This window comes from Pan paniscus, chromosome 6 (assembly GCF_029289425.2).
Source record: "Pan paniscus chromosome 6, NHGRI_mPanPan1-v2.0_pri, whole genome shotgun sequence".
Classification (NCBI taxonomy): domain Eukaryota; kingdom Metazoa; phylum Chordata; class Mammalia; order Primates; family Hominidae; genus Pan; species Pan paniscus.
Window position 1 is genome coordinate 5,502,097 of NC_073255.2, and position 23,949 is coordinate 5,526,045.

General features: G+C 56.5%; 1 protein-coding gene across 6 annotated transcripts in view; it reads right to left on the reverse strand.

The window, feature by feature from the left end:
- Positions 1–23,949, reverse strand: part of PRKAR1B (protein kinase cAMP-dependent type I regulatory subunit beta) — a 176,940-nt gene that overhangs the window by 17,688 nt on the left and 135,303 nt on the right. For all 6 annotated transcript variants that reach the window (XM_003819707.6, XM_003819706.3, XM_057302798.2 and 3 more), the window contains exons 8-9: positions 18,074–18,134; positions 12,800–12,921 (exon numbers count right to left, since the gene is read on the reverse strand). In XM_003819707.6, coding sequence (XP_003819755.2) covers positions 12,800–12,921; positions 18,074–18,134 — 183 coding nt within the window. The remainder of the gene's footprint in view (positions 1–12,799; positions 12,922–18,073; positions 18,135–23,949) is intronic.

The window sequence follows — 23,949 nt, forward strand, 5'->3', positions numbered from 1 at the left end:
CTCAGCACCTCCACCATCATTATCACCATCACCACCAGCATCACCATCACCACAACCATCATCACCATCTTCACCATGACCATCGTCATCATCATCACTATCATCTTCATCACCATCATGATCATCACCACCATCATCATCGCCACCACCATCACCATCGCCTCCACCATCACTATCACTGTCATCACCTTCACATCACCATTACCACCATTACCTTCATCACCATTGTCATCACATCACCTTCATCACTATCATCACCATCATCAGCACCTTGATCACCATCATCACCATCACCTTCATCATCACTATCACCTTCATCATCACCATGACCATAATGATCATCACTATCACCTTCATCACCACCATTATCCCTATCACCTTCATCATCACCACCATCATCATATCACATTATCATCACCATCTTCACCATCTCATCATCACCATCACCTTCATCACCATCATCACCATCACCTCCACCATCATTATCACCATCACCACAACCATCATCACCATTTTCACCATGACCATCATGATCATCACCTTCATTATCACCATCATCTTCATCTTCACCATTATCAACACCACCATCACCTCCACCATCACTATCACTGTTATCACCTTCACCATCACCATTACCACCATTACCTTCATCACTATTGTCATCACATCACCTTCATCACCATCATCACCTTCATCATCACCTCCATCATCATCACCATCACCTCCATCATCACTATCACCATCATCACCATCACCTTCATCATCATAACCATCATCAGCATCACCATCACCATCACCGCCATCATCATCACCATCAGTGGTGGCAGCAGCAGCAGTAGCAGCAAAATAAAAAACAGGCTTGGCTGGATAAACACAATGTGGGCCACTCAAACAATGGAATATTATTCAGCCTTGAAAAGGAAGGACATTCTGACACCTGCTAGCTACAACATGGATGGCCCTTGAGGACACTATGCAAGTGAAATAAGCTAGTCACAGAGGGACAAATCCTGTCGGATCTCCCTTATAGCAGGCAGTAGAGTTCAAACTCATAGAGACAGAAAGGAGAAGGGTGGTTCTACTTTCTAGAAGGGCTGGGAGAGGGGGGTGGGGAGTGTGTGTTTGGTGGGGACAGAGCTTCAGCCTGGGAAGATGAAACATTCTGGAGATGATGGTGGTGACAGCCACACAGCAAAATGACCTGCTTAATGCCACTGAACTGTACACCTAGAAATGGTCATGATGGTAAATTTCACATTATCTGTATTTTATCACAATTTTTAAAAACAAAACATTTTTAAAAGGGCCTGGCCACTGGAACCTCAACTCACTCCACCTATGGCCTCAGCTCATACTGCCTCACAGTCTCACCCATGCTCGGGGGTCATGGCCAGGGTGAGGTCACAGCCCCCCGTGCCGCTAAGCACCCCCTCGGTCTGGCCCCACACGTTTCCCACCCGTGTCCTGGAGGCATGGCCGTGCCACAAGGTAGGTGACCTTGTGTCCTGCTCCTGGGGAAGCTGCCCCCTCAGGAGCCTTTTCACCAAGTTCCTCTGGCAGCTGACTCTGGGGAGGGCCAGCGGGGCCAGCAGGCCACAGCTGTGGGACTGAGAACCTGGCTGTTGAATGAGAGAGACATGCGTGGCCAGATTTAGAACACAGGAGGGCAACTTCCTCCTAGAGACCACTGTTCACCCCCTGGAGCTGGCCCGCCCTGGGCATGCGGACTTCCCAGAAGGACCAGGTGCCCAAGGGCCCCGGCTTCACTCAACATCATCAGAAGGTCTGGGAGGAGGGGAGCAGACCACCCCCAACAAGGCAGCGGATGTCCACAACCCACTGCCTGCAGGACCACAGCCACCACGGCCAGCCCCCGCTGCGGAGGGTGGACGACCGTGGGGTGCTGCAAATTGATTTGTCCAGAACTGCGCATCTGTTAGGATTTTCCCAGCCAAAACATCCGTCTTTACGGCAATAGTCTTTGCATGGTGCTTAAGTCTCCTCGCTTTGCTGCCAGGAATCTGGTCAGGGTAATCCGGGACCTTGGAACCAGCCACTGCATTCCACATCTGTCTCGTCTGGGAACGCCTGCGCGGCGGTGCCCCGAGATATGGGTGGGAAACAAGATCTGGAAATGTCTGCAATGGAAAGCCGGGGCCCGCGGGGGGTGGTTCGGTCTCTGGGAGGGGAGGGTTGAGGGAGGGACGAAGATGGTGCTTTTTAGAGTTGTTGTTTCTTTTTTTGGTGGGGGAGAGGGTGTTAAACTTTGTATAATGTTACTTACATTAACAAAAAAAAAAATCAGAAAATATCAAGGCAAAGGCACTTGTCAAAGGAACCACACAAATGGGACCATCCTTCGCTGAAGACGCCTCAGCGTCCCTGTCTCCGTCCGCAAGCGGCATTTTACTTGAAGAAATTACTTTGAAGGTTCTTGTCTCCCAAAGCAGAAACCCTGAGCGTGAGCTGACCAAGGCCTCAGCCTCACACCTGGCCCTCTATCCACACAGAGAACAGCCTGCCGGCCGCCCCAATTCACATCAAAACTCACTTACGCTGAAAGGCAAGTGAAGACGTCCCATGCCTTTGGGAAAACAGTTGTCCCCTGGAGCCATCTCACAGTTCAGCCGGGTGCTGGGAAGCTCTCCCCGGCCCCCAAGCTGCTGGGCCGAACGTCCAGCTCACTGGGAGAGGGCAGCCACGACGTGCCCGGGACACAGCCTGTTGTGCCCAAGGCCCTGGGGGAGCTTTGCCTACAAAGGGGGGCTAGGGGGCATGCAGCCCCTCCCCTGCTCCTGGGATGACGAGGCTGCCCTGCAACGAGAGGGATGTGGGTCAGAGACGGGTGGACCTGTGTCTCCCTCTCGGTCGGCTGTGGCCGCTGGAGCACTCAGGAGCCTGCCCCAGCAGGGTCTGAGCAGAGCAAGGGCACTCGCAGCCCAGGGGAGGGATGCTGGCACCTGGTGGACAGCAGGCAGGGTGAGGCCGGAGTCCCTCTAAGCCCCAAGGAAGCTCTCACACCTGTAATGACCCCGGCCAGCGAGCCCGCAGACCCCATGGACAGGGCCACCCCAGGGCCAGACCCCGAGGGCCCTGGAACCATCACTGTCCCCGCGCAGATGTCCGCGTGCACACAGTCCACACGGGGCCCAGGTGGAGGGCTCAGAGCCCAGCCCCGGGGTTCTGGAAAAGCGTTTCTTCCAGTCCAGCCCAGAAGGAATGTTTTTATTTTCCTGCTAGAGGCCAGGCCAAATGGGCCCCCTTTCAAGATGCGCTGAGATTTCCCTCAGACAGGGAAGACTTGGCACCCACCCACAATGACCGCTGGGCAGAGGCCAAGCCCGGCGCCTCGGCGGGTCTCACCTGCCCTGACCCGCCAGAGGAGGGAGGACGCGCAGCCGGTGCAGGTTCCCCCACAGGCAGATACTCCTAGGCCTCCGGAAGGTCGACCGCAGGCTCCTGGCAGGGCCCTGAGGCCAAGGGTGGGCCAGGAATGTGGTTCTGAGCACTTCTCATTTGGCTCTCAGAAGAGGCTGTGGTGTCCGGGCAGAATGTTATAAAGCGACTTTCACACCCCCCGTCAAGGAGCTCGGGGGGCCTGGGAGCCTTCCCTGCCCGGGGTTTGCAGCTCCGCTCTCGCGTAGCCTTGCCCCACCCTCCCGCGCTCCTGTGTCCCTGAGGCTGTCAGGATGCCCTCCATCTGGCAGACTCCTACTCCTACTTCAATACCCGTTCCCCCACTGACTGCCCAGCAGTCCCCGAGCCCTCCCTCATCCCCTGCCGTCCCCTCAGGGTGACAGCCCTGTGCTGTGGCCGGCCTGCTCCTGTCTGGTCTATTCGCCACGTGGCACGGCCCTCAGCAAAGCAGCTGGACTATCTCCCTCTTCTGCAAATCAGCCCCCAACTCCTGCCATTGCGGCCGTCACACCCAGAGTAACGCTGGCGTTCCAACCCCGGTCAGCAGAGCTCTGCAACCGGAGCCCCCCAGACTCGCCCTGCCTGCTCTCCCACCTTGGACCGCTGCCTGCAGCCCCCTCCCTCCCGGTATCCAGGCCCCTGCCCCACGGCCCCCCCCCACCCTCCCTGCAGCCCAACCACTCCCAGCACTCTCTGTGTCGGGTCCTGCTTCACGTCTCTTCCAAGACCTCATGTCCTTCCAAAGCATCTCACGCCCCAGAACGCCAGCCGGAGAGAGGACAGGGCGTGTCTGCGGCCCACGGCATCTCTCCAGCCCCGGGACCGGAGCTGATGCCTGGGAAACACGTATGGCTTAGACCCCTGTGGCTCCGGCACTCCAGCAGAGCCTCCTCCAGAAGGCGGCCCCAAAAGAGCGACAAGTAGGAACTGAAAGGGCCACCACAAGTAAGCAGCACCAGAAGTAAGCAGCAACGCTTCAAAATGTGGCACCGGCACTGTCCGAGAGACCCCAGCCAGGAGCCCTGTGGTGCAGGCCGGGTCCCAGCTGACCCCACCCGACGACGGGGTGTGCACGCGGTCCTCCAGGGGTCCTGTTTTGCAGGGGTCCCTTTCCTAAAAGCATCCAGCAGCGACCCGTGGATTTTGAACAATGGGCCGTCTCCTGGTTCAGGCGTCAGCGGGGAGGAGGCGCGGGGCTCTGATGAGCCAGGAAAAGTTCCCAGGCCCAAGGGCAGCTTTGCAACGTGTTGTTTTGCAGTTGTTTCAACGTTGTGGACATTCATAAAATTAATTTGCTAAGAGAGGAGATAAATCCACTCTAGCATTCCCATAGCAACGCCTCCCAGGCCGCTGCCGCCCCGTACAGGAGGAAGCTGGGGAATTTCGGTGTCGGGATTTTTACGGGGAACCGGCTCCCGGGGTCCAGCTGCCCCCAGGCTGTGGGGAGGTCTCCGGGAGGGGAACTCCAGGGGCCTGGAAAAGCAGGCGTGCGGCCCCAGATGGAGGAATGCGCGCAGGGAACCTGAGATGGTGCCCGGGCGGGCACCGCCCCACCCAGCCCCGGCCGAATGCCGCTCCACTTTCCCGTCCGCGGTGAGGTGACGGAACAGCTGGATGGTCCCCGCCTCCGGGAGCCCGCACAGCCCTGGCACACACTGCCACCTCTCTGCTAGGCCCTGGATGCCGCTCTCACTGGGGAGCGAGCCGGGTGTCCGCCGGAGGCAGGGCACAGAGATGACACTTCTGCTCCCATTGCCACAGGACCGAGGACTCTGTCCCCATTTAGAGCTCCTGAGGCCTGGGGCTGCCCCCCAACCTTTGGTAAGAGCCCCTAGAAATATCCAGCTCCCCTCACCCCGAGGCTGACGGCAGGTGCAGGCCTCACAAGGACGCAGGACGCCCAGGCCCTGGGGCTCAGGGCTCCCGCTGATGCACAGGGTGCGGTGGGTACCGTAGCTTTCCATCTCCATGTCTGCAGCTCCCAAGGTTCACAACCCACAGGCCTGCGGAGGAGTGACCGCTCCAGTCTGCTGAGAATATTTTCCAACAGCTGTGGGGATCGGGTGTCTGAGGGGCTGGCAGCTCCCCACAGCTTCAGAGACAGCGGGCGTGACCCCATGGGGTTGGGGACAAGGAAAAGCAGCCTCCACCCAGGAGGGGCCTGCTCCTGCAGAGAGACCCGCGGGGGTCTCGGGAGTTGGGGGTCCTGCAGCCCGGCCCTGCCTTCCCAGCTGCCTCCATGGCGCCCAGCTCAGCTCTGCAGTGGAGTTGCCCCCAAGGCCTGCAGGTATTCATGCCTCACAGGTGTGAGCAGGGGCTGTTTTCCACACCTGTGCGGGGCTGGGGTCCCCACACCTGAGGGAAATCAGCTCCCAAAACAATCACATCTTCGGGCAGAGTGGGAGCAAGGCACAGCAGGCTGCCATTGCAGACTGGGCCAGCCCTCACTGGCGTCCACCCTGGAGAGCCGAGGGGAGCAGGAGGCCCCAGGTGGAGGGTAGGCGGGAGGAGAGAAAGGTGAGGCGGGAGCTCCGTGGCCCTACAGGGATGAGGCCTCATGCACAGGGCGTCTGCGACCCACCAAGGCCGTGATTTACAAAACAATGTGCTTTAGAAACTGCTGGAGGAAGAATGACAGTGAGCAGACAGGGCAGGACGCCGGCCCCAGGGAGAGCGAGGGACCGGCATCTCCTCCACGCGCTGCTTCAAGAAAAACAAACGGCGGCCACGAGGGCAGCCACTGAGCCTCCGGCGCCTGCCGAGAAGCTGCCCCACCGGCCGGGCCCCGCCGCACCTGTCTGATGCTGTCGGTGGCCGCCCTGGACGCGCGGTCCACAGCTGGAAACCGCAAAAGGCTCCGAAGCGCGTCGGTTCCGAGCCTCTGATCCCTGCACCCCGGGGTCGCACTGTGACTTACCAAATTTGGCTGATCACAGAGGAAAAGTGAAAAAGATCCAGGTTGCCAAGGAGACCCTTTCAAATACATTTTACAGCGCTATGAAAGCGATACCTTCCCTGGGGTTGAGTTTCGTCCCGGAGGCCATGCAAGGCGCTGTTTTATGTGAATCTGCACAGTCCCCCTCAGCTCCCCTCCCGACCCCCACACACACTGTCAGTGGTCAGGGCACCCTGCGCAGCGCTCTGCTCTCCCCACAGACACCAGCAGGCCCCTCCCCACATGCCCCTCCTCAGAGCCTTTCCGGGAAGCCTGTGCAGGAGCGCGTGGGGGCTCCTGAGGAGGGGCAGCCAGCATCTGACCCCAGCACCCCTCCTGGGGACTCCGCAGGGAGCCTGTAGAACCTCCGGGAAGCAGCTGTTCCCAACACAAAACCACACTGCCGCAGAGCCGGGTGAGCCCCCCAAGATCACGAAAATCAGCCGTAACGGCCTTCAGCAGATGTGCCACCGCGGGGCCTGGCTCCCACAGCCCGCAAAACACCCAAGAAGGTAAAATCCGAGTCGTCAGCCAGGGAGTGGACAGAGGGTCAGAAAGCGGAAAACACCGGAAGTTGTGCTCGCAAGACTGGGATCGCGGAGTCGGGCACACCCATGGTGGAGGCACAGCTGGCAGAGCCTCCCAGCTGCGGGAGGCAGCGTCTGCCCCTCGCCGGTCCCCGCACCTGTCCTCGGCCGATGACCCCGGCGTGGATGTGGAGGGCGTGTCTGCCCCCCGCCGGGGTGCGGTTGGGTCACACGCGGTGTGCGTGGGGGGCTCCCAGGACGCCCGGCACATACTCAACACTCAGAACACGCCGCGCGACTGGGTGATGCCATCTCCTCTGTTCTGGGGTGAGAACACCGCGCGTGCAGCCTTGATCTGCTCTCTGTGAAGACGCACCCACGATCCACGCCCCCTACACACATTTTCATGATTTTCCTACACGGGGCCTTGGGCTCAGCTGGGAGGGGGCCTTGCTCTGCAGAGAATAATGGGTGATTGTCTGAATCAGCCACAGCTACCCATTCTCTCAGTTTCAAGACCATTAAAGCCGAGGCTGCCAACTCAGAAGCCCCCGAGTGCCTGCAGAGATGGCTGAGAAGCCCAGAGCAGGGCCGGGCAGGGGCTGAGAAAGCTGGGAAGCCTTTCACACCAGAAGGGGCATCTGCCTCTCAGCTCCAGCTGGGTAGGGCCAGACGGGGCTGCAGGTCCAGTGTGGCCGGATGTCAGATTTTTAAAGAGAATTAACAGATCCAGATTTATTATTTTTTTTTTTTTTGAGACAGGCTCTTGCTCTGTGGCCCAGGCTGGAGTACAATGGCGTGATCTCAGCTCACTGCAATCTCTGCCTCCTGGGTTCAAGTGATTCTTATGCCTCAGCCTCCCAGTAGCCGGGATTACAGGCACCTGCTACCACACCCGGCTAATTTTTGTATTTTTAGTAGAGATGGGGTTTCACCATGTTGGCCAGGCTGATCTTGAAGTCCTGACCTCAAGTGATCCATCTGCCTCAGCCTCCCAAAGTGTTGGGATTACAGGCGTGAGCCACCACGCCTGGCCGGTGACCCAGATTTTTATGTGAAATCTCCTGACTGTAAAATATCAACAAGTAATCCAAATGTTTAAAAAAACACTGCACAGGCCAACACAAATTTGTCTCTGGGCCAGATTCAGCCTGTAAGTACCAGTTTCTTGTCAATGGTTGTAAAACCTAGAGCAACTAAAGATATCTGCCTTTCCACCTGTCACCGTAGTCGTCCTGCTGGCGGTGGAGCGGCCGGGAGAGCCACCACCATTGCTCTGTTGTCTAGGCAAGGAAGGGCTCTACTTATGTACTAATTTCAGTAGCGATAACCGGTGAGAACTGAGAAGCCATTCCTGAAGTCAGCGACTTAAACCACAATTTGTTGTTACCCTTCACAGTTCGGGGGTTGGAGGGGCTCAGCCGGGCGGTTCTCACTCGGGGTCTCCCCTGGGGTTGCATCCAGATGGAGGTGGGGGTGACCTCATCGGAAGACCCAGCTGGCGGGACGTCCAAGATGGCACAGTCATATGGCAGCTGTTGACACTGGGCATTCACGGCTGTGCTGGCTGAGGCTGGGGCTGTGCTGGCTGAGGCTGGGGCTGTGCTGGCTGGGTGTGCGTCTCAGAGCACAGCTGCTGGGCCCCAAGAAGAGCATCCTGGGAGCAGGGTTTCCAGAGGCTGTGGTGGAAGCTGTAAGGCTTTGGAGCACCCAGTCTTGGGTAACCTACAACATCATTCCACTGCATTCTGTCCGTCAAGTGTGTACCTAAGCCAGCCCAGCATCAAGGGGAGGGGGTTAGACTCCCCTTTTCCACAGGAAAGACAGCCAAGAATTTGAAGCCATCCTTTTTTGTTTTTGGTTTTGGTTTTTGTTTTGAGACAGGGTCTCTCTCTGTTGCCCAGGCTGGAGTGCAATGGCGCAATCATAGCTCACTGTAGCCTTGAACTCCTGACCTCAAGCGATCCTCCCGCCTCCGCCTCCCAAGTAGCTGGGACTACAGGCGTGCACCACCACACCCAGCTAATTTTTTCACCTGTCTTATGGTGCTGATAATTTTTAAATTTTTAGTAGAGATGGGGTCTCACTATGTTGCCCAGGCTGGTCTTGAATGCCTGGGCTCGAGTGATCCTCTTCCTACCTTGGCCTCCCAAAGTGCTGGGATTACAGCGTGAGCCACCATGCCCAACAGCTGCCTTTAATACACCAGATTTCAGCTGTGGGTTTGCAATCCTCTCCTCTGCTCACGGGCGAACATGACGCTGGCATCCTCTCCTCTGCTCATGGGCAAATGTGCACGCTGGCATCCTCTCCTCTGCACATGGGTGGGTGTGCACGCTGGCATCCTCTCCTCTGCACACGGGCAAATGTGCACACAGGTATCCTCTCCTCTGCACACAGGTGGGCATGCACGCTGGCATCCTCTCCTCTGCACATGGGCATGCACGCTGGCATCCTCTCCTCTGCACACGGGCGGGCATGCACGCTGGCATCCTCTCTGCACACGGGCAGGCGTGTACGCTGGCATCCTCTCCTCTGCTCACGGGCGTGCGTGCACACTGGCATCCTCTCCTCTGCACACGGGCAGGCGTGTACGCTGGCATCCTCTCCTCTGCTCACTGGCGGGCATGCACGCTGGCATCCTCTCCTCTGCTCACGGGCGGGCGTGCACGCTGGCATCCTCTCCTCTGCACACGGGCGGGCGTGCACGCTGGCATCCTCTCCTCTGCACACAGGTGGGTGCGCACTCTGGAATCACGGCTGGGGTCACTCCCCTCTCGGGGCCCGCCAGAGCCTCCTTCAGCGCTGGCCAGAATAATCACTTGGGCTGCCTGTGGTTTCATCCTTTCCCTCCTCCTTCTCTGCTTTTAAAGAAGCATCACTGTTGAACGAGTCCTCTACTCTACCGACCGGAAATACTGCCTGAGAACGGCTCCCCCGCAAGGACCCCCTTCGTGAATGTCCGTGCAGCCTGCTGTACTTTTAGGTTGCAGACAAGCATCATTCCTTCATGCATTCATTAATTCATTCACACAATGAGCATTCTGGGACGTGGAGACGGAAGTGACTCAGGTCCCAGAACCCCAAATCCACCGTGTGGAGCTCTGTGAAGCTGGCTGCCCTGTCGAGACCTGCCTTGGTGCTTCTTCCAGGTCAGCAGAAATCTCCCGGCATCTCGGATGCCCCAGCCAGCCTGGTGCCCTCTGGCCTCTGCTGTTTCTCCTGCTCTACCCCAGCCTTCCAGATCTTTCCTTATGGTAGAGCCGCAGTGGGAAGCACCGGGAATGAGGGGCGGGAGAGGCCCTGAATGTGCCCCTCAGGGAAGGGTAGTGAGGATTTGCAGGTGCAGGGGCCCGAGCCTGGGTCTCCAGCGAAACACACACTTCCTTCCCGCAGGCTCTTACTCCAGCCTCCTGCTTTTCGGCCTGTGTTCCAGCGGTGGTGAGCATCTTCCAACGCCATCAGTGGCCTCGCCCAACTCCATCAGTGGCCTCGCCCAACTCCATCAACGGCCCCGTCCATCACCATCAGCGGCCCCGTCCATCACCATCAGCGGCCCCGTCCAACACCATCAGCAGCCTCGTCCAACTCCATCAATGGCCTCGTCCAACGCCATCAGCGGCCTCATCCAACTCCATCAGTCGCCTCACCCAACGCCATCAGCGGCCCCGTCCAACTCCATCAGTCACCCCACCCAATGCCATCAGCGGCCTCATCCAACTCCATCAACGGCCTCGTCCAACGCCATCAGCGGCCCCATCCAACTCCATCAACGGCCTCGTCCAACGCCATCAGCGGCCCCATCCAACTCCATCAGCGGCCCCAGCCGCATTGCTGGGCTTCTGTTGTTTTGAACCAAGACACTGGCTCCTGAATTTGCCGAAGTTGCCAAACATCCACTGGGACTTGAGCTCTTTGCTGACCTCCTGTTTCTTTCCAGCAGCCCCCAGGGCAGAGAGGTGCCCTCCTTCTGGACCCGAAATGATCCTCGTCACTGCCCACAGCTGCGGGTATTTCGGCGAGGACGGGACCTTAAACTCCGCCACCCTGACGCATGCATTTCCCGATGGCAGGTACAGAGTTGGGGCGTGTGCTTAGGGAGCATGCAAGCGTGAGATCCTGCTCACCCTTGAGGGCCGGAGACGTGGGGAACATGTCAGACACACGGGAGCATACGTGTGGCTCTGCAGAGCCGGGCAGGTCACCACACAGCCTGGACAGGTCACTCATTCCTGCCCGGGGTCACCTGGGGAGGGGGTTCCTCTCAGGGAGGCCCCAGGCAGAGCCTCCGGACGACGGACGCACTGCCGGCCCTGGGGTTCCAGCCCAGTTCCTCCAGCATGAATCCGAAGGGAGGGGGCTTCAGATCACCAGGCAGGCCACAGTTCAACCAACCATGGGGCACAGGTGATGCATGTGGGCCCCAAAGTGGGGCTTAGCCCGCGAGGGTTCTTGACTTTGCCCAGGACAGGATTCAAGGGCCAGCAGGAGGTGGAATGAACAGCTTTACTGAGGTGGCAGTGTTTGGTGTTACAGCTCGGAGCCGCTCCTGCTAGGCAGTGCGCTGAGGGTAGCAGCTCAGGGCGCTTTTGCAGTCCCATTTATACCCACTTCAAATTATGTGCACATTAAGGGGTGGGTTATACAGAGCTCTCTGGTTAAGGGTGGTAATTTTCCGGGTCATCGGACCACATTGCCATGGAAAGGGGCGGGAGCGCCCGGGTGTTTTCATGGCAACGGTAAACTGACACTGGTGCACGGGTGGGCGTGGCTTACAGAGAGTGGCTTGCACCCTGGCCCTGTTTTAGCCAGTCCTCAATTAGGTCTAGTGTCCCAGCCCCACCTCTGGAGTCAGGTCCCACCTGCTAACTCTCAGGCACGGAGTCCCTCGCCGGCACCCGGAATGGGAGTTCACACGCGAATTCCTGCCGTGTCCTCAGGACAGCTGCTCGGCCCACCCAACAGTCTGCGTGCGGCCACCACGGACTGCAGCCCCAGCACATCCCGGGAGCTCCACGGAGCCACCTGTCACCTGCCCATGGTAGGGCCGTGGCATGAGACGGCAAAAATGACTCACACACACGTCCAGATAGAGAAGCTGCCACCGTCTTTTTAAAATTAAACTTTTAATTTTGCCATCATCGTACATTTGAGTGCGGTTGTTAGAAATAATATAGAGAGATCCTGCGTACCCTGAATGTATGCGACGTCCCCAACAGTGACCTGCTGTGTACACACAGTGCCACGCCATGGCTGGGATGCAGACGCGGTGCCATCCCCCACCCCACTCCCTCCTCAGCTCTACCCGCCCTCGCACGCCCTGTGTGCAGGTTTCGTGCAGGTTTTTTATTTTACTTTTTTTTTTTTTGAGACGGAATCTCACTCTGTTGTCCATGCTGGAGTGCAATGGTGTGATCTCGGCTCACTGCAACCTCCACCTCCCGGGTTCAAGCAATTCTCCTGCTTCAGCCTCCCAAGTAGCTGGGATTACAGGCGCCCGCCACCGCACCCGGCAAATTTTTGTATTTTTAGTAGAGACGGGGTTTCACCATGTTGGCCAGGCTGGTCTCGAACTCCTGACCTCAGGTGATCCACCCGCCTCAGCCTCCCACAGTGCTGGGATTACAGGCGTGAGCTGCCGCGCCCGGCCAGTTTCATGCAGTTTTATCACACGTGCAGCTCAGGCACCAGCCACCTTTCTAAGAAGGGAGGCTTTTGATGCTAGAGGGCAGGAGGAATCTCAGTGGCAGGAATGTGAGGCCACAGACCACCCACCCCATGGAGGCCCCGGACGGGCGTGCGGTCACAGAGCAGCACTGACTCCAGAGGGAGGGTGAGGCGGGCAGTGGAAGAGGAGAAGGTAGGAAGTGCCCCTGCCCCAGCGCACACCCAGAGCGCCCACGTGGGAAGCACGTCTCACCTCCGTGATGATGTAAAAGTCGTCCCCAGGCTCTCCCTGGACCACGATTTTCTCTCCATCTTCAAACTGGACGGGCTCCAGCGCATCCGCCACGGTCAGACGCTCCCACTTCTCCAGGGACTCTGTCGGGGGAGGAGGAGGACAGGTCATCCCGGGGCCCACGCCCCCACCAGCCACAGTCCAAGACAAGGGCCACCGCTCTTCCCAAAAGGTGTCCGCAGAAGCACCCACAACACCAGCTCCGTGACCAGTAAGCTGCATAAGATGAGGCCGTGACGCCGTCCCCCAGCACCTCTGTGCCAGGGGGCCTGGGTTTTCTTGCAGTCAGTGGGTCCCGGACGCATGCAGCTCATGTGCCCTCTTCACCAGGTGCGGAGGGAGCTATTCTGACACTTATCCCTGGCTTAACGTAAATACCCAGCCATGAAAACTGACTCCAGGTTAACTCAGTATGAAAATACTTTTGTTACTTCAAAAGAATAGAGCTGCTTACATTTTTGCAAACAATGTAGTCCCAGCTAAGCACAAAGCCTACTAAGTGGTTTAAAATAACTCAGAAGCCAGGCACAGTGGGCTCATGCCTGTAAATCCCAAGACTTTGGGAGGCTGAGGCAGGAGGATCGCTTGAGGCCAGGAGTTCAAGACCAGCCTGGCCGACATAATGAGACCCCATCTCTACAAAAAATGTTTTAAATTAGCCAGGCATGGTGGTGTGTACCTGTAGTCTCAGCTACTCAGGATGCTAAGGCGGGAGGATCGCTTGAGGCCAGAGTTTAAGACCAGCCTGGGCAACACAGTGAGATCTCGTCTCTACAAAAATTAAAAAATTAGCCAGGCGTGGTGGTGTACACCTGTGGTCCCAGCTCCTCAGGAGGATGAGGCAAAAGGATCACTCGAGCACGGGAGGTCGCGGCTGCAGTGAGCTATGATCACGTCACTGCACTCCAGCTTGGGAGACAGAGCAACACCCTGTCTCAAAAAAAAAAAAAAAAAGAAAAAAGAAAAAAATAGAAAAACTGGCCGGGTGCAGTGGCTCAAGCCTGTAATCCCAGCACTTTGGGAGGCTGAGGTGGGCGGATTGCCTGAGCTCAGGAGTTCGAGACCAGCCTGGTCAACATGGCAAAACCCCATCTCTACTAAAATACAAAAAAATATAATAATAATACATGAATAACAAAATAATTCAGAATGGTAACTGCCCATCGAAAAGAAACACTGTTCATCAGGGGACTGATCAAACAACATGGAGCTGCATTTATGTTGCAACATTAAGGCACAGTATACGTTCTACTATTTTAGGTCAAAATGCTTACTTCCCATGCCAAGTTTATCTTTAAATGCTTGCAAATTCAATGTTATCTTTCCGCCCTTCTCACAAGGTCTTCCCTTCCCTGTCTTTATTCATCCCTAACCCTTGGAAGGAAAAAAAAATTACTAACGTCAGATTTTATAAGAAAATAATGATCATCTGATTAACGATTTCTTTTTTGACAAAAAAAAAAAAAAAACGTTTCCCGGCCTATACAAATCAGATACTACCTGTGTAGGTCAGAAGCTAAAAATAAAAAGCAAAGCATTTATTTTACATCTAGGTTAGGAGGGAGATTTCTCTCCTTAAAAATCCCTGTCGGCGCCGTAGGTTGCAAAGGAAAATGCTTCCCACGAACCCCAGGGCCGGGCAGATTCTGCAGCATAGGGAAGCGGGGTGAGGACCCCACAACCAGAGCTGTTTGACCAGCTTCCTAAAAACAGGGTCCGTACCAGCTGGGCGCGGTGGCTCACGCCTGTAATCCCAGCACTTTGGGAGGCCGAGGCGGGCGGATCACCAGGTCAGGAGATCGAGACCATCCTGGCTAACACGGTGAAACCCCGTCTCTACTAAAAATACAAAAAATTAGCCGGGCTTGGTGGTGGGCGCCTGTAATCCCAGCTACTCCGGAGGCTGAGGCAGAAGAATGGCGTGAACCCAGGAGGCAGAGCTTGCAGTGAGCCGAGATAGCGCCACTGCACTCCAGCCTGGGTGACAGAGCAACACTCTGTCTCAAAAAAAAAAAAAAAGGTCTGTACCAGACAGAAGCTGCTGAATAATTCAGAACCCGGGCGTGCTCCCAAGCAGGCCAACATATCAGTGCACACCTGACAATTAAATGATGCAGGTGATTTTTTAGAGCAATTATGGTTTGTGTTCAGGGTGCAGAATGAGACCAGCATATGAATTTGGAGTGTTTTCTTTACTGGTTTCCTTACAAGGACAGTAATACGAGGCATCTCATTTCAGAAGTCAGCTGCAGTTAGGAAGTTCATTTCCACATATTTGATTAGCAAATGCTTACTCTATTACATTTGAAACCTGTAGTATTCTGAGTTCTAAAAACAAAAATTATCTCCTGGCTACATTAATCTTGGATGAAAACTGACAGAAGAAACCACAGGGAGATGGCACTTTTGGCCCCATTTTTTTTTTTCAAGAGACAGGGTCTCGCTCTGTCACCCAGGCTGGAGTGCAGTGGCGTGATCACGGCTCACCACAGCCTTGAACTCCTGGGCTCAAGCGATCCTCCCACCTCAGCCTCCCAAAGTGCTGGAATTATAGACATGAGCCACCACACCCGGCTAACTTTTTAAAAATTTTTTGGAGAGACAGGAACTCGCTATGTTATCGAGGCTGGTCTGGAGTTCATGGCCTCAAGTGATCCTCCCACCTCAGCCTCCCAAGTAGCTGGGACTGCAGGCATGTACCATCATGTCCAGCTAATTTTTTATTTTGCACAGATGGGATCCATCCCCATTCACCATGTAAACTGCAGAATAAACGCAGTCACATGTCCCAAAAAGCACCTGACAAGGGCAGCCTGCAGCCACAGGACGAGACGTCGTAAGGCTGTGTGCACCTGCCCAGGGGGGAAACCCATCGCCAAGCTCTGTGCTGGAATTCCGCAGACTTGCAGCTCCCATGTGGGCCATGCTGATTCTACGGGGTCTCCTGTCCTAGGGGCCGAGCCCTGCGCGTTCAGGAGAAAGCGGGGTCCCAGGAGCATCCAGGCACAAACGTCGTTCCCAAGTTTCTGGTGTGGGGACAGAAATGCCGAAGCCCACGGCTTCAGGCTCATCCAGGGCCATCCCTCTGGCCAAGCTGCCTGCGGAGGCACCGCCCCGCCAGCCACTTTTTGGAGGACTTTGTGCCGATGCTGACTGGGCAGGAAAAGGGAATCGTGCCTTGTGGTTACTCTTCTGGGAGGCCATGGAGAAGCCGGTCACATTGCTGGCTGCTGCATTAATCAGAGGAACATAAATGGGCGGACGGAGGCCACGCGGCAAGGGTGACCGACGGCCCCTAAGAGCCCGGGACGCAGGAAGCAAGAAGCCACCTCCAGCAGGGGGGTCACCAGCCCTCGCCCGGAGCAGGGAGAGGGTCTCGCCCTTCATGGCCTGCAGCAACAGTTGACTCGACAGCGCTGGTGAATGAAGGAATCTGTGGGGACAGGGCTGACTATGCAGTGCCTGGTGGGCACCAGGGCCCGGACCACCCAGGTCTGGCTGAAAGGCAGCGGGACACCCAGAAGGGCGGCAGAGGCCCTGCGTTTGGGATTTTGCAGAGGGAGCAAATGTCCCCCTCTCGGCCCCTATAAAATCTGGCGAACCAACTCGTTTTGTGTTTCCAAGTATGACATTTTCAAAATGGCACTAGAATTAAAACCAGACACAAAGCCACATAGGTGATTCCATTCCCACGAAACGTCCCGAGCAGGCAAACAATCCACAGAGACCAGGAGGGTCCGGGGGCTGCCAGGGCCGGGAGGGCAGGGAGGGTGACGGCTCACAGGGACGGGGCTCTGTCTCGGGTGAGGACGGGGCTCTGGGATGGGAGCGGTGCCGACAACGTCGTGTGTAGACTCAACGGCCCTGAAATGCGCTTCCGGGAAAGGTCAAAATGGTCAGCGTGCTGTGACGTGCATTTTACCACAATGGAAAGAACCGCATGCTCCTTTCTTGACATTTCACAGAAGGATTTCAGAGAGAACAGGGGTCAAAGTCCTCCCCAAGAAGGAACACAGGCACAGCCACACTGCACACACACACGTGCACACACACACGTGCACACACACAGGTGCACACACCCACTCACACGTGCATACTCACACCCCCACACGTGTGCACACCCACGCACACACATGCACACACACATGCACACACCCTCTCACACACGTGTGCTCACACCCATGCACACACGTGCACACCCATACACACCCACATGCGTGCACACACCCACTCACACATGCACTCCCAAACACACATGCGTGCACACCCATGCGCACACACTTGCACACTCCCAGGTGCACACACACCCACTCTCACACGTGCACACTCAAACCCCCACACTCACATGCATGCACACCCATGCACACACACCCACACACTCACAACCCACACAGTGCACTCACACCCTCACACACGTGCAATTCACACGCATTCTACACATGCACACACCCATGCATGTGCACTCGCACCCATGCACTCACACGTGTACACCCATGTGCACTCACATGCACACACTCATGCACACACACGCACACACACCCCCATGTGCACACTCACCCACACACCCCTGCACGGTTCTGCCTGCTCTAGCCCAAGGAGCCCTCACTGGCCCAGCTGGCGCCATCGCGTATAACTCAGGCTTCAGCAGCATCTTTCAGGCTTCAGCAGCATCTTTCCTGCCAGGCCGTTAAGCAGGCTCACCCGAAGGTGAAAGGGCCCTGGGCACACCTGAAACCCCAGCCTGCCGTTATCCTTCCCGGAACTGACAGCGATGATGGCGGCGTAGAAAGGGCAGAGACAGCTCCCAGAGAAACCGCGCTTAGAAGGGAACTAGAACAGGTCAGGGAAAGCAGCTCGACCCAGCTCACATGTGTACCGGGAGCCAACACTGGCTTTCAGCTCTACACGGACGGGTGTGGAGGGAAGGCTGGGGGCGCGGCTCTGACAGCAAAGGGAGAAGCAGACAGGAAACGCACAGGATGGCAGAGACGTTGAGAAGCAGGGCAGCCCCGCCCACGAGAGAGGAGGCAGGCTCTTGGGGTTTGCCAACAAGTGACAGTGTGTGTCATCTGTGCACGTGTTTGTGCGTGAGCATGCCTGTGTGTTGCACCCCAAACCTCCATAATACCAACAACACTCAACTGCCAGCCACGCAGGGAATGGGGAAGAGGCCGGGGTGGCCAGCAGGCGCCCAGATGTCGGGACACACAGCCGTGCAGGGGCGCAGCCACTGACCTAGGATGGAGACCTTGCTGAGGAACTCCTCGTACATCTTGCGTTTCCTCAGCGTGCTGCCCTGTTCGAGAGAAAGGAAAAAACAGACAAGAAGGTGAATCTTCATACCTGGATCATCCTGACGTTTCCAGATTTCCCCAAATGACTCTCAACTTTTAAATGAGACCCTCCAAGCATTCCAAGTCCCCAAAGCCCTCGATGACTCGGAGTCTGCGTGAGCTGCCACGGTGTCCTATGCCCCCCACCTCCCTCCTCCTGGGGGGCTTCTGGAGAAGCTCCCGGCATGGTTGCTAAGTGTCCTGGCTGGCAGCAGAGTTCCCCACCCAGCCGGGACCCGTGGTAGTTCCACACGGTGAGCGCACAGCCAGCCAGAGCCTGAACCCGGGTTTCTAGCCATGAAGGGCAGGGAGCTCATAAACACATCTGGAGAAACTGAGGCCAACACAGAGACTCAAGCACATGACGTAGAAGGGAGAGTGCGGCTGACGTCAGCTAAGACCCTGGATCCAGCCGTGCCTGAAGCTGCCTCCTTACCCGTTAAAAGCCGATACTTGACTTCCCTCAACCCTGGGAAAAGCATGCTGAATCATACAATACCAACAAACAGGGCCCTGTCAGCGTTATGTGAATTAGAAATTAGAATTCATTCTAGAAACTAGGATTATAAATGGGAATTAGAAAAACACACCCCTTCTTTAAGCACACACATCCCATCAAGCTGATGGGCCCTGGTGCAAACAGGAATGAGGCCCCTGCTCTAGGCAGTCGGCTCCAGCCCGGTGCGCAGAAAGCAGCCTGGGTCTCAGCCCCTCTCAGCCCTCTGCCTGGGCCTTTGTACAGTGCACGAACTCCACAACTGTACAGAGCAGCTGCACGGTGGGTACGATCCAGCACTCCACATTCCGAAAACAGAGACACACAGTCCACCCGGACAGCAGCAAGCTCGACTTTGCTAAAATTCAAATGGTATCATCCACTGACAGAGGCCACGCGTTTGAGTAGGGTGTACGCCTGGATGTGAGTCGGACTGAGAGACGACATGCTAGTGATGAGGTTTTTCCGTGACCCTAGATAAGTCCCCTGGGGTGTGGAGAAAGGAGGGAGGAGGGAACTTGCTGTGTTGAACGCCCACTCCAGGTCAGGGAGGGGGGCTCTTGGACACACTGACCCACATCGACCTCGCAACAGATAACCCTGAGAGGGGAACATACTTTTATCCTTATTTTCCAGAGGCAGAAACTGCGGCTCCGCAGGGCTGAGTGACCACCCTAGATAGGAACCACGGAACCAAGAAGGAAAGCCTAGACTGGGCCCTAAAAGCCCCAAAGCTGCCCCCGCCTCTCAACTTGAACGGGGACGTATTTTACCCCTTCCTGACATGCTGTTTCGCAAATTCCCGTAACGCCCTGAGACAGAAAACCACAGTGAGCAGCATTTACCAGGTGCCTCCCACCTGTGCAACTGACCACATGCTGACCAGGGGCACACAGACACAGTGGCATGTGCGGTTTCTGAACATGTCCCTCCCCTCTCCTCCTTCCTGCTGACTGGCATGTGGAGATGATGGCTGGGGCTGCAGCAGCCATCCTGGGCCCCTGAGGAGCATCAGTAAGAGAAAGCTGGTTCTCGGGCCCCATGGAACAACACACCCACCCTAGACAGACTCCCAGAGCGTGAGAAACAGCCGTGTGGTTTAAGACACTGTTATTTTGAGTATTTCTGTTACACCTGGCATGGCAGCAGCCGGCCCCCAATGATTCTCACTCGCCTCCTGGTGTCCACACCCTCTGTGCTCTGTCCCATGATGAATAGGGCTGACGGATGCAACTAAGACCACGATGAATAGGGCTGACGGATCCAACTAGAGAATGCTATGGAAATGAGTCTGAGATTTGCAAAGCCAGGTTGTAAAAGATACTGTGGCTCCTGCCCTGCTCTCTCCTGGATCGCTCAGCAGAGAAGCTCAAAGGAGGAGGAGCACCTTCCCGCCACCCTCTAGCCCTGTTGGGGGGAAGCCACCACAGAAATCTCCTCTGCCCCATAAGACCTTCTGATCCCCACAGCCCGAGGAGGGTTCCAGGCCAGAGCTGAGCAGCTGCTTCCTCCATGACCCACAGGAAATGGAACAAATGTAACACTGTTGACAGAGGCCACTAAGTTTGAGGGGAATTTGTTACACAGCCACAGCTAACTAATACATCCAGCAAAATTTAATCCTAAGGGTAAGGATAGGCTAGGAAACCTAGGTTAAGATAGAAAACTATAAACTCTTCTGAGTCCTGCAGGTGGCTGGCATAACACCCTGCTGCCAGGGACCCTCCCAGCTGCCACAACGCCTGGGGGCAATGGTGAAGGAGGGTCATTTATCCCACCTTCTTTTTTTTTTTTTTTTTTTTTGAGACAGTCTCACTCTGTTGCCCAGGCTGGAGTGCAGTGGTGCAATCTGGGCTCACTGCAAGCTCCACCTCCCGGGTTCACGCCATTCTCCTGCCTCAGCCTCCAGAGTAGCTGGGACTACAGGCACCCACCACCATGTCCGGCTAATTTTTTTGTATTTTTAGTAGAAACGGGGTTTCACTGTGTTAACCAGGAATTTATCCCACCTTCTAAGCAACGTACGTAGGAAGGAGATGTCAGGAAAGAGAGATGGACTGGACAGGAGAAGCAAGACCCCTGACAGAGGAGCCCCCCAAATGCCTGTCAGTCTCTCCAAACTTTCTTCTCCTGAGGGGTGCTGTTCAAAGCATCTTCCCATCCACTCCAATCACTCACAGGAATGGAAATCGCAATCAGGCACCACTTGGTGTTTACTGAGTGCCCTGGACAGGGGTGGGGGCTGTGCTCAGGGCTGTGCCCATCACATTGTCACAACTCAGAGGGCCGAGGAGGAGGAGAAAGTGGAGGTGAGTGCTTCGGAGGTGTGTGTCTGAAGTTACCCACTGCCGTGGTGAAGTGGGGGTCTGCCCTGGCCCCGCCTCCAGGGCCTGCGCCTACCCACTGCGCCCTCTCCTATCTCTCAATGCCACCCACAGGCAAATGCAAACTTACTTGTGTCTCCCTTAAAAAGGGACCCCTTGAGCACACCAAAGGTGGCCCCATCACATGGGAAAATGAGGAACCACCACACAGCCCCTTCCACAGTTGGGGGTGGGAAAGAGCAGCCCTGGGGACACAGAGTGAGCATAGGGGAGGCAGCCCGCAGCCCTCCTGGCTGGGACTCCAGCTACTGGGGCAGGAGGCCCTGCAGGAGTGCAGCAGAGGATGAAGGAAGGGAGATGGATTGCTGAGGAAGGAAAACAGCTCGAGGGGGAAGGGCTGGAGGAAAGGCACGTGATGCTAAATGCCTGTCCCTGGAAAACTATGACAAAAATGCAAGCTCCAGTGAAATGGGGGAGGAATGGCGCGCAAGTCCCCGAGGCACAGCAGTGACTTGTGTGGGGCTCAGGCCAGGTTTTTTCCACAGTTGCTTATTCTGGACCCTGGTGGCCAGGCTGACCTTTCCCATGGGCACAGGCCATTTCCGGTAGCGTGGCCCTCCCCACTCACTCCCAAGCCTCCCTCAGTGTCCAGAAACAGACTCCTGGAGCTGCACCAAGCTTCCCACTCACAGATCAGACGACTGAGCCCAGCGAAGGTGTGGCTTGAGCCCAACTTCCATGATGGGGACAAGGGCCCTAAGGACACCCACCCTCCCCTGCCTTCCAGAGCCTCAGCATGGAGGACACAGTGGGCAGTCCACTCAACGTGGACAAGTACAGGTTTGAATGTGTCACCTGCATCATTGGGCTTTGGTGAAATGAGACCATAAAAATCCCTGCCTCACTGGGTCATTATGAGAACTGAGTCTCAACAAATGTTATGCTGCTGCTAATGGTGATGGTGGTGATGTTGGTGAGGATAGTGACAGTGGTGATGACGATGGTGATGGTGGTGATGGTGATGGTGGTGAGGACAGCAATAGTGATGGATAGTGATGGTGACGGTGATGATGGTGATAGTGATGGTGATGGTGCTGATGATGGTGGTGATAATGGTGGTGATGACGGTGGTAGTGATGGTGATGATGGTGACGATAGTGGTAGTGATGATTATGGTGCTGATGATGGTAGTGATGGTGGCAGTGATGATGGTGGTAGTGGTTTTTACCGGGTACACAAAAGTGTGCTGACGGGGAAAGTCAGGACATTGCAATTCCAACCCCAGCCTACCCATGACTCCCCATGGCCTCGGACTAGTCTTGTCCCCTCTGGTCTTCGGTTTCTCCATGAGAAGAGTGATTGAAATGAGCGCTGTTCCATGTGTCTCTGGCCTGGGCTCCTTCTCTGTCCTCCCAAATTCCTCACCACCGCTCCACGGGTGCCATGTCCACCTTGGTCCTTGTCTGCTTCCCATTGACTAGCAGGGGGATGTCAGGTGCCTGAGCTCAGAAATGGGGTCAGACACCCCTGCAAACAGCTGCTGACCCAGCCGTCGTCCTCAGCAGCCCCCACCACTGCCAAGATTCCTCCTCCTCCCAGAAGGTGATGACGATAAGCACGGCTCACTATGCTGAATGCTCCCCAGCAATCAGGCACCTCCCAAGATCCACACTTTCAGCTGAGCCTACTATTATCTCCACTCTACGGAAGAAACAGAGGCTCAGGGTCGGTGTGGCCTGCCTATGCCCACCGAGCTGCTAAGTGCTGAGGCCAAGAACTGAAATGGGACAATCTTGTTCCAGAATGGATGCTCGCACGGCCAGGCCCCACACTGTCCTGGAGACAACAAGGTCATCCCGAAACTCCACTCACACACTCAGCATCTTATCTGCTCTGGAAGAACAGAAGTGGCATCCACAGAGCACCTACTGTGTGCATGGCACCACATCATCATGCTACACCCTCACATGAGACTGGAGAAGGGCAGCTCAGAGCATGCAACGTGCCCAGGCTGCCCGGGACAGAGAGAGAAGCCGGGACGATCCAGCCCCTGGGTGTTGCTTTCATGCTGCCAACACCAAGCCCACGGCCCTGTGAGGGTCAGGCACCTGGGGCAGCTCTGGACATGTTCAATGGCACGGGGCCACTTTCAGATGGAATCTGCTGCAGGGAGAGGGGGCTCAACACCACGCAGAGAGAACCGGAAATGTTGGTGGCCTGGCTCCCTGGGCCCTGCCTCCCCCGGTGCCTGGAGACCAGAAGACAGAGGTGGCTCTGGCACTCTGCTGTGCAGCCCCACGCCCTTCGGGACACTCCAAGAGGAGTGTGGCTCCCACAGCCCTGAGCACCACCGGCCCAGCAAAGGGTGTGGAACCATAAGGGGACTCTGCTCCAAAATATGTGCACATCAGCACAGCACGGCAGGACTCTGTCGCCCAAGGCACGCACCGGTGAGGAGAAGAGCTGCAGCTGAGAGCACAGAGCTGAACATGGCTGCAGGCCTGGTGGGCACAGCTGGGTGCAGCCACTGGAATCCTGGCCTGACGGCACTGACCTCGCCACTCCAACGTGTGGCCCTCACGTGCCCAGTCCAGGGGACCAAGAGACCAGCAGGGTGGAGGCGGGGCCCCGAGAGACGGGCACTTGAGCCCAAGAGGCCGGCATCCGGGGAGAAAACAGCCCCAGGCCTTGCAAGTCACAGCAGACGCAGACGCAGGAGATGCAGGTGGGAACCCAGCCCTCCCCGATACCCAGGTCTCAGTTTCTCCATCAGCTCTGGGTCAGAGCAGCACTAAAATGGCTGCGAGCCCCGATTTTAGAGTCCAGGGGGTGTCCTATCTTCTGCCAAAGCCCTCCCCAAGGTCCCTTCTTTCTGGCAAAAGCCCACAGCCCAGCAGGTCCAGAAAAACCTCAGGAACTTGGCCCAAGACCAAGACGGTGCAGACAGCACTTCTCCAC